The sequence below is a fragment of the Drosophila obscura genome, unplaced genomic scaffold (genome assembly GCF_018151105.1).
Source record: "Drosophila obscura isolate BZ-5 IFL unplaced genomic scaffold, ASM1815110v1 contig_37, whole genome shotgun sequence".
In the NCBI taxonomy this organism is placed as follows: domain Eukaryota; kingdom Metazoa; phylum Arthropoda; class Insecta; order Diptera; family Drosophilidae; genus Drosophila; species Drosophila obscura.
Window position 1 is genome coordinate 920266 of NW_024542825.1, and position 9219 is coordinate 929484.

Genomic DNA, 9219 nt, shown 5'->3' on the forward strand with positions numbered 1-9219 from the left:
CACATCTCTAAGCGATGTGTCACGTATCGATAGCACGGCAACTGCACGTCCACGCCGGTGATTTTCGTGAAAACGGCGTTCAAAACTAATTTAAATTATTCAAAAATTTAACAATCTTTATTTTATTAATATCACAAGAAAATTAGAATACACAACACATATTTTTTGTTTATAAAAACGTTTGCTCTGCCGCATGGACTCGGTGGGATGTCTATTGTAGGCGCTGAAAGAGAGAGAGAATAATCGAATTTTAAATTGGAAACGAAACTCTACGACACATGTTCAGGGAATTAATGGAGCATTTGAAGGATCATATACGACACAAATGATCCTTCAAATGGAATGTCTTAATAATACTCAGGCAAGAAACCCATTTGGCGTTAGTACAATGCTCGAGTTGCCGCTTTTGAGAAGTCCACGAATGAGAGCCAAATCGTCGGGCGTCAGGGACCAGCCGGTCAGCTGCCCGACAGATTGCAGTTCCGGGCAGCTGTCCAAGAGTAACTGCCAAAGAGAACACAAACTTAAGCAAGGGAAATAATCGAAGCAATCGAAATGTTCACCTCCACAGCCTGAACGGTGAGCTCTGGGGCCAAAGTGAACCAAATATCTTCCAGAACTTTAAAGTCATGCTGCACAAACATGCTACAAAGAAAGAATTAGGCAATGATCCCGCAACCAATCTGCTCCTACCTGATTATATCCTCATCGGTGAAGTCCACCGTATCGACGGCCATGCGCTTGAGGTCCGTGCAATTGCAGAGAAACGTCTTGAGGGAGCTCGTCATAATGGCACTGCTGAGAATTTCCAAACCCTCCAGCTCCTGGAATTTGGACTGTGCCTGACCGTACGACAGGCTTTCTATCAAATAGCAGTCGAGATCGATCAGCGCGGGGCAGAGGCGCGCCAGCTTGCCCAGCTCCAAGTTCCCTGAGCCCTTGATCATTGTCAGGTGTCGCAGATTGCGGCCAATGGGCCGCTCCAGCAGGGGCAGCAGCTCGGCCACCACAAACCTATTGATCTTCAGCTTTCTGAGGGTGCGTGTGTGCAGTGCCCGCAGGGAGCCCGTCTTGGGCGAGTCCAGGTAGAGGGTCTCCAGTCGCGGACACGTCTGCATAATCACCTGCAGCGTAGCCTCATCCGTGGCCGTGTCGTGCACATACCTAAGCTGGCACTTGAAATGATCATCGACATTGTCAAATATAAACTTGAGGGAGGCGCCCACAAAGGAGTACGTGGACAGCGTCTCCACCTGTGGACAGTGCTCGAGTATGAGGGCAATGTCCGAATAGCAAATGTTCTCCTCACCGGGCATGCCCACGTCCACAACAGTCAGGGACTGCGAACAGACGCCCTTGGCCAGCACATCAATGCCAATCTCTGTGATGTCCGTCTCCCCGGAGATGTCCAGAATTTGCAGGCGCGTCGACCATTTGCCAATCTCCTCCAGCAACTGATCGTTGGCTATGTATGGCACATAGAGCTTCACCAGCTGCTTGCAGCGTCTCACAATGTCGTACATGTAGTGCATGTGCTCCTCCTTCACCCAGATGCCCTTGATGTTCAGCACGCGCAGGCCAGCGCCCTGTGCAGCAATCACCTGCGAAATGGAAGGCCAACTTATAGCCAAGATCCTGCAGGGGATCTGTGCAGCAGCATAATTACCTGAAGGATCTTCTCGTAATAGCTGAACGGAAAGACCTCCGTGAACAGAAAGGTGACGCCACAATTGAGCAGCATTTGCAGGCAGGTGAACCGCATGTTGGCATCCAGATAGTCCGAGCTGAGAATGACCCGCAGCAGATCCTGGTATATGTTCGATGTGGCGCCCGACTGGGCCAGATACTCGTTCAGCTCGACCATCACAATGTTTATGTCCAGATGGACATCGGGCGCATACTGCACATAGCTGATGGTGGACACCAGCAGATTGGCCAGCTCGGCCAGAGCCGAGTCGCTCAGCGAGCGCACGCTGCACTTTTTCGACATCGTAAACAAAATGCGACGCAGCTAAAACACACACAACACAACACACAGGCGAGGCAAGCAGATCGATTGAGGAGGACTTTTTCTGCGGTTACATCACTCGTTGGGGATCGCTTAATGGCTCAATGGTTGGTTGGTTGGTTGGTTGGCTGGTTTGGGGCGCAAACTTTCCAAACCCTGCTTCCGACTGACTAGTTGGCGATTTTCCTCGTTTGCCTTTGCATGCACATATATATTCTTTATATTTATAAACAAAAATAGATTCTAAAATTATATATATGCGATGGAAACTGTTTTCGCGCTGCGGGCAGAGAGCGGGCTACGTGCCAAACGTATGGACAGCGCGAGGCAGACTGAGAGCCAATAGTTTTGCACAGCCAGAGGCAGAGGCAGCGCCAGCGCCAGACGACACATTTGTGGCTCTACCGCTTTGCTCCCGGGGATACTTTCGGTCATTTATAATAGATATACGGTTTATGGAATACTAAGAGAGAGATTGGTCCGGCCTAAGCTTGGTTGAGTCTAAGGATGCAGGTAGCTGGGCAGCTTCATGCGCATAAACAGCCACGTGGTGAAGAAGGAGACCAGTATGAAAATGAATCCCATGGCGGTCAGGAGCAGTCGATTGAGATTCGTCTTGCCGGGCGCATGCGTCTGGTCCATTATGATGAAGCCCAGGCCGCCGACGGTGAACAGGAAGCTGCTGGCCAGTCCCTCCATGATATATTGTCCGTTCACCCGGTAGGGCATAAAGGCCACAGGACGCGAATGGCCGTGCTCATCCACAGTGGCACCCACGCTGGGCGGCTCCACTATCACATCATAGATAATGCCTAGAAAAGGATTCGATTCGTTTATGGCTATGCCAACTGTAGCATTTTTGTGTACTCACCGCCGGTCACCAAAAAGTAGGAGAGCAAAATGACACTGAACACAGCCATGGGGGAGGGCATGGGGATGCTGAACCGTCGCACTTTGATGTTGGGCGGCACCAGTATGTGGAAGGGGAGGCTGTACAACGTCTCAATCATGGCTGCGGCTTCAGATATTAACCACAATTAATGTAAATAAATGTTTTTCTTTAGTTTGGAGGTGTCAAACCAAAGAGGGCACTATCGATAGTATCGATATTTTGCTGCTGTCCTCTACTATCGATGAGTTTGAGACTATCATGATAGTATCGAGCTACAGTCGTTGCGCTTTTGATATGTTTGGATTGGCTGCTATAAAATACGAAGACACATTTGTAAACAAATCGACAGGTGGCATCTAATTTTTACAATGGACAAGTTCCTAAAAGGTTTCAATGGTTTTTTAATAATTATTTGAGCCCGATACTATCACGATAAAAGACACCGGCGTAGGCGTGTAGGGTGCAGAGCTATCGATATGCCAGTTGTGAAGATGTGCGATATATTTTTAAAAGTCACGGTGTGACAATATATTCAATTATTTTATCTAAAGAATGTAACAAAACTTTTACCGTTGGTTATGTGCTAGCAATTTAAATATAATGCATTAATTCGTTTGAAGAAATTCAAAATAAAGAACAATTGGCGCGCCCAATCATCGCTTTGAAAACATTTTGCTGCTACTATCGAGTACTTTTGTGGTCACACTGCTCCTGGCCAATACCAATAACGATAGCCGGCCTATCGATGCACAAATGCAAGCAACAACAAATAAAACGCAATTCCGACAAAAAATTAAATTGAGTAACACAAATTAAACAAGCATGGCAGATGCCAATGCATATGAAGCAGGTACGTGGACGGCACTGACTATTGAAAACGAATGACAATGGCGTTTGGTTGCAGTTCTATTGCCCGCAATTGCCAAGAGAGTGCAAAATATTGGCGACCTAGCACTGTGGCAGCGTTCCCGCGCCTACCATGATCTGATTGGATACATCAACGGCACCAGCTCGGCCATACAGGGCATCAAGTCCACCGACGCCATGTACGAGTCGGACATGCTGCGCAAATTGTTGCGCATCTTCGAGCAATTGGAAAAGTTGGTCGAAAAATATCCGCCCTTGGATCAGCCGCAGCGCTTTGGCAACAAGGCCTACCGTGACTGGGCCAGGGACATGCGAGAACAATTGCCGGAGCTGCTGGGACAACTACTGCCGCCCAGCAAGCAGAAATATCTGAACGAACTGCAACAGTATCTGACGGAGGCCTTTGGCAATGCCACGCGCATCGATTATGGCACTGGACACGAGCTGTCCTTTATGTTTTTCCTGTGTGCGCTGTTCAAGGCCGAAATACTGGACGAACAGGACATTGTCAGTGCTGCACTGCGCCTGTTCAGTCGCTATTTGGAGTTTGCCAGGCAATTGCAGCGCACATACAACATGGAACCAGCTGGCAGTCAGGGTGTCTGGTCGCTGGACGATTTCCAATTTGTTCCCTTCATCTGGGGCAGTGCACAACTCTCGGGCAAGCAAACGGCAATAGTTAAGCCAAAGATTTCTATTCATAGCTGCTTGTATTTTCTGGTTTGCAGTCCGCAGTCCCTTCGATCCGGCCAAATTTGTGGAGGAGCAGATCATCAGCGACTACAAGGATCAGTATATGTTCATCAGCTGCATTGATTACATCTGCAAGGTGAAGACGGGCCACTTTGGCGAGCACTCCAATCAGCTGTGGAGCATTACGGACGTGCCCTCGTGGGTCAAGATCAATATGGGTCTGGTCAAAATGTACCAAAAGGAGGTGAGCAGCCTACCTAAAGCCCAGCGCGTTCTTGCAAGCTTTATTTTCTTTCCGCAAATCCTTCGTTTTAGATACTCTCGAAGTTTCCGGTTATTCAGCACGTCTTCTTTGGCGAGCTGATGTCCTTCGAGACGGTAACCGCTGGCACAACCATCACTAGCGCCCGACTGGGCCATGTGGCCGCACCGCCGTCGAAGCGTAAATGCATAGTGCCCACCTTGGTGCCACAAGCGCCACAAACACAAGCGCCACCACCGCCGATCGATGCTCTGGCCAACGATCAGAATGCGGGCGATTCGAGTAGCGAGAGCAGCGACAGTAGCGTTGTCCTGCGCCCATCGGCATCGGCCTCGTCGGCTTCGCTGGTGGCCGCCGCCGAGGGATCCGGTGACAATTTAAATGAAATACCCAAGGAGCCAGCCGCCGAGTAGTAGCAGATGATGACGATCCCCCAAACCTGTGTTACAAATCTCTTATTAATAGCGTTGCCATTTACTCCAAAATAAATTGCTTATAAATGTGAGTTGCATTTGTCTTTTGACGTCTAGGCAGCGCCAAAGCTGGTTTTGGATTGGCATTGAGCTTAAGCAGTGGCACTAGGAATATTTAGGATTTAATATTGAGTTTAATTCCACAAAAGAAAATTAATTCAATATAATTTCAAATATTTTCTGCAGGCTGCCAAGACGGCTTGAAATTTTGTTTATTTTTGTCGGTTTAGTGGTAATTTTTACTGGCGAGCATTGCAGGCACTTTTGTGATTCAAATATTGTATTTCAGCTATGCTGAAACCTGGAACAATTTATAGACTATTTATACGGGCAACATCGACGGATTACATACGGACTTCTTCTTCGGGACTCATCGCTTCGCTGAGCTTTAATAACTCTAAGCATATTTGTCTAAAGGATTGTCTAAAATCCACAGGCTATTCCTAAGCCATAAATATAAAGTAATTAAATGTGCTGCTGTGCGTGTCTCTGGGTTTGCGGTTGCCGCTGCTGTTGTTGTGTTTCTTAGGGTTTCGTTTTCTGTTGTTTGTTGGCAGATGCTTTGGGGTCGGTACTGGTGTTCTGGATGGCGTGTCCCCGGTGCTGTCCACCGAAGGTCCACATCTCCTCAAAGGCTGCCATTAGTCCGAATTTTCATATAAATTCTTGCCATGCACCTGTGGGAAAGGGCGGGGGCATAAAGGAATCTTAGCTGGCTGAACTACTGGGGTATTTCCGCTCTTTAAACTCTACTCACACGGGGCTTCGAGGGGCGTGTCTTTTTAACCTGCTGTTGAATCTCCTCATCGCTCTCTGTAGATGGAAGAAAGATTAATAAACGTTTACTTCCAGCTGCCAAGTGCTAACATACCGTCGTCCTTGTTGGGCTGGGCCTTCCTGCCACCAACTGACTCATATTTTCCAGTCAATTGGGAGCCACCGACTGGATCGTTCCCTTTCTTCTGCTCTTGTTTTGACTTCTTTAGGACGGACATGTTAGCGGTGAGCTCTCGGATCTCATTCTCAATACCTTTACGCTTCTGATCGAGGAGTTCTTCCCTGGCAGTGAGCTTCTCCACGGCGCTGATCAGCTTCTGCTTCTCCAGCACTATCTTGCTGCTCTGCTTCATTAAGTTACGCAGCTTGGAGAAGGCAATGTCTATTTTCGATTGGCTGATGATCAGCTTCTCGTTGAGATCTTCATCCGAGCTGGACTCGCTCTCCGTCTCGCTGGTGTCCTCGCTCTCCGTGACGCTGGAGTTCTCGCTGGACGAGTCGCTGACTTGCTGCACTTTTGTGCTGGCCGAGCTGCCGTGGGCGACCTGTTTACCCCGTTTTGTATCATTCTTCAGCGTGGAGATCTCATCGGTGAGCGTCTGGATTTCTGCCTCAAGCCCCTTTATCTTTTTATCAACTTCTCGTCGCTTGGCATTGAGCTTCTCCTCGTTGGCCCTCACTTTCTTTATATCTTGGGTTATCTTGCGATTCTCTTCGATGAGATCGCGCATTCGCGAACTGGCAATCTCCACCTTGGACTGGCAGATTCTTATCTTGGCTCTGACCTCTTCGTCCATGTCGGAATCGCTCTCCGTGTCGCTGGCGTCGTCCGATTCGATGTCCACTATTATTTCGCCGTAGAGTGCTTCAAAGGTGTGCTCCAGCTTCTTGCACATGATCACGACATCATGATGTGCCGGATTGTACGTGTAGCAGTTGCTGAATATTAAACGCACATCGGCCGCAAACTCTGCCAAGTTATTGTACCCGCGATTGTGCATTTTGCGCTTCACGGTGCCCAGATCCATGGGCTGCTTGATTATGTCGTGGTAGTCGAACAGTCCCAGATTCTTTGCGTCCACCGGATTGTAGAAGGGCCAGGCATAGCCCGAGTGCTTCTTGCTGAACAGCACCTGGAGTATCTCTCCGCATGACTTGAGCTCCCGCGCGAGTCGCTGCTTGAGCCGTGCCGCTGCGACGCTCGATAGGCCTGGCTCCAGCTTCACCGCGGGCGCAGCTGCATTTGGCTTCCGCTTCAGCTCTGGCACTAAGCCTGGCTCGGGCTTGACCTCTGGCATTAAGCCTGGCTCGGGCTTCACCTCCGGCAGCGACATTAAGTATTGCTCCAGCCTCTTTTCGGGCAGCGAGAGCACGCCCGGCTCCTGCTTCACTTTTCGCAGCGCTGAATTCATTGAATTAACCTTCTCTGCGTAAAGAATCGAACGAATATTATTTGACTTAAATAGTTTGTTAGTTTTCACTCACTTTTTGATTGATTCGCTTTTGCTTTTTTGTGTTATATTTCGAGTAATTTGCTCCAAACCAAAATTTGACGCCGTGAAAGATCTGGAAGCTGACGTTTCAGAAAGAACTGGAACCAGTTCGCCATCTTTCCAATGCATACACATGCATACATATATGATTCCAGGCCTGTGTTCAGCGAGACGCTTAGATGTGTTTATGTGCAAATATATATACATATAAACATATATGTCTTGTTAACCATGCGGCTTAGTACATAAGCCGAATATTCAAGAATAAACTTAGAAAATAAATCTAGACTGTGTGACCAAAGACGCCAAAAATCTGCGTTTTCTTCTGTGGGCGACGGGTGTTATAATCCCACTGAAAGTCAAATTTAAGCTATAGCTCGATACTCATAAATACATACATATGCACAGCCAAGATATTATTAAAATATAAATATATATATATTGCATGATTTTTGTATAATTTTTCGTAGTGCTGCCGCATAGCAACACTGGCCTCAAAAATCAGCTGGCACACACATATGTACATAAATGTAAATTTTGTCTGCACATTTTCCATTTAAAGTGTAATTAGAATACGCACTAAGTAGCTTGAAATGGAGTTTATTTGATTTCACAACTTGTTCCACATATATGTAATTATCGAGTGTATATAGAGTGCTCTATATACGGTGCTTATATTTTTCATGCTGCCATGTTACGGGCCTGGGCACGTACGCGCTTCGTGTACTCGTTGATGTTTTTAGTGTAGATGGTAAAGGCCTCTGCCTGGGCCGGATCTCGTATGTTGGGAGAGTTTAATAGTTCCTGTATGCCCAATAGGATCTGCTTAACGGTAATGACCGGGCGCCAGTCCTTGTCTTCATCGAGCAGCGAGAGGCACACAGTGCCCGACGGATAGACATTCGGGTGAAACAGAGGCGGATCGAAGCGGCACTTGGGCGGCGATGTTGGATAGTCGTCCTTGAAGATCATGCGCAGCTTGTAGAGGCCACCCTCCCAGGCGGTATTTGCCTGGCCGGGAATGCCGCACTCCCAGATGTAGAGGTTAAGGGTCCCATCGGAGTTTTTGGCTGGGCGCGCAAGAAAGCCAAAGAGTGGCTCTCGGCGCCAGGCTCGGCGCTCCTCGGACAGACGAGATTCCGCTATACCAGACATCTTCAAATTTTTTCTGCAAAACAAATCTTGTGATTGTAGATCTTGCACTCCCTTTTTTTTGTCGCTCTTACCTCTTACCTCGTAAAAATTTGATCTGTTGTACGGTGCGAGTCCGATTTGCTACTGACTGACTGACTTTTCGTCGTTCACCTCTATAGCTGTGCCTCTTGAACCGTGAACTGGAATCAGTTCGCCATCTTGAACTATGGGCATTTTATTAGGTCATATAGGCCATATAAATACAAAATTATATATTTTGACAGGGTTATACATGCACCGATAATGCATTTATTTTAAAATAAAAAAAAGGAACACTACTATAATTTCCAGTTGATGCAAGGAAGCGGTGCATTCGGTGCTGCCAACTTTTCATCCGAAAGAACAGCTGTTTCTAGCTTAAAAAAATCTGAAAAAAACTAAAAGCAGTAGCTTAATATACGGTTCTAACAATTGTTTTAGTGGGGTATATGCAATATGTTTTTTTATGGTATTTCCATTACCTGTTTTAGCTCTGTGGGTTTAGCTTCAGATTCGCATTAGTACGGTAATGGAAATGGTCGGTAATATTTGTGCAGTATTTATATTTTTTTATGTTGATT

General features: G+C 47.3%; 5 protein-coding genes across 7 annotated transcripts; 1 reads left to right on the plus strand and 4 right to left on the minus strand.

The window, feature by feature from the left end:
• Nucleotides 1–211: 211 nt before the first annotated feature.
• Nucleotides 212–2349, minus strand: LOC111080061. Of its 2 annotated transcripts, XM_022375449.2 has the most exons (5): nt 1667–2349; nt 694–1601; nt 564–645; nt 358–504; nt 212–223 (listed from the first exon to the last, which is right to left on the minus strand). In XM_022375449.2, the coding sequence occupies exons 1-4, from the start codon at nt 1988–1990 to the stop codon at nt 358–360; spliced, it is 1461 nt and encodes a 486-aa protein (XP_022231141.2). In that variant the 5' UTR covers nt 1991–2349; the 3' UTR covers nt 212–223. The 2 variants fall into 2 exon arrangements, with proteins under 2 accessions (XP_022231141.2, XP_041450774.1); XM_041594840.1 differs by lacking the exon at nt 212–223 and having other exon boundaries at nt 343–504.
• A 3-nt stretch (nt 2350–2352) lies between these two features.
• Nucleotides 2353–3108, minus strand: LOC111080079 (putative oligosaccharyltransferase complex subunit CG9662). The gene is made up of 2 exons (XM_022375481.2): nt 2880–3108; nt 2353–2820 (listed from the first exon to the last, which is right to left on the minus strand). Exons 1-2 carry the CDS (start codon nt 3016–3018, stop codon nt 2510–2512), a joined length of 450 nt encoding a protein of 149 aa, XP_022231173.1. The 5' UTR covers nt 3019–3108; the 3' UTR covers nt 2353–2509.
• Nucleotides 3109–3541: 433 nt separating this feature from the next.
• LOC111080071 (serine/threonine-protein phosphatase 2A activator) lies at nt 3542–5227 on the plus strand. Its single transcript, XM_022375468.2, has 4 exons — nt 3542–3750; nt 3805–4428; nt 4496–4704; nt 4776–5227. Exons 1-4 carry the CDS (start codon nt 3723–3725, stop codon nt 5133–5135), a joined length of 1221 nt encoding a protein of 406 aa, XP_022231160.2. The 5' UTR covers nt 3542–3722; the 3' UTR covers nt 5136–5227.
• A 710-nt stretch (nt 5228–5937) lies between these two features.
• Nucleotides 5938–7568, minus strand: LOC111080626 (bromodomain-containing protein 2-like). The gene is made up of 3 exons (XM_041594874.1): nt 7458–7568; nt 6067–7398; nt 5938–6008 (listed from the first exon to the last, which is right to left on the minus strand). The coding sequence occupies exons 2-3, from the start codon at nt 7382–7384 to the stop codon at nt 5938–5940; spliced, it is 1389 nt and encodes a 462-aa protein (XP_041450808.1). The 5' UTR covers nt 7385–7398; nt 7458–7568.
• A 487-nt stretch (nt 7569–8055) lies between these two features.
• Nucleotides 8056–8801, minus strand: LOC111080636 (SUMO-conjugating enzyme UBC9-like). Of its 2 annotated transcripts, none has more exons than XM_041594826.1 (2): nt 8692–8801; nt 8056–8633 (listed from the first exon to the last, which is right to left on the minus strand). In XM_041594826.1, exon 2 carries the CDS (start codon nt 8618–8620, stop codon nt 8147–8149), a length of 474 nt encoding a protein of 157 aa, XP_041450760.1. In that variant the 5' UTR covers nt 8621–8633; nt 8692–8801; the 3' UTR covers nt 8056–8146. The 2 variants fall into 2 exon arrangements, with proteins under 2 accessions (XP_041450760.1, XP_041450761.1); XM_041594827.1 differs by having other exon boundaries at nt 8699–8800.
• Nucleotides 8802–9219: the final 418 nt, after the last annotated feature.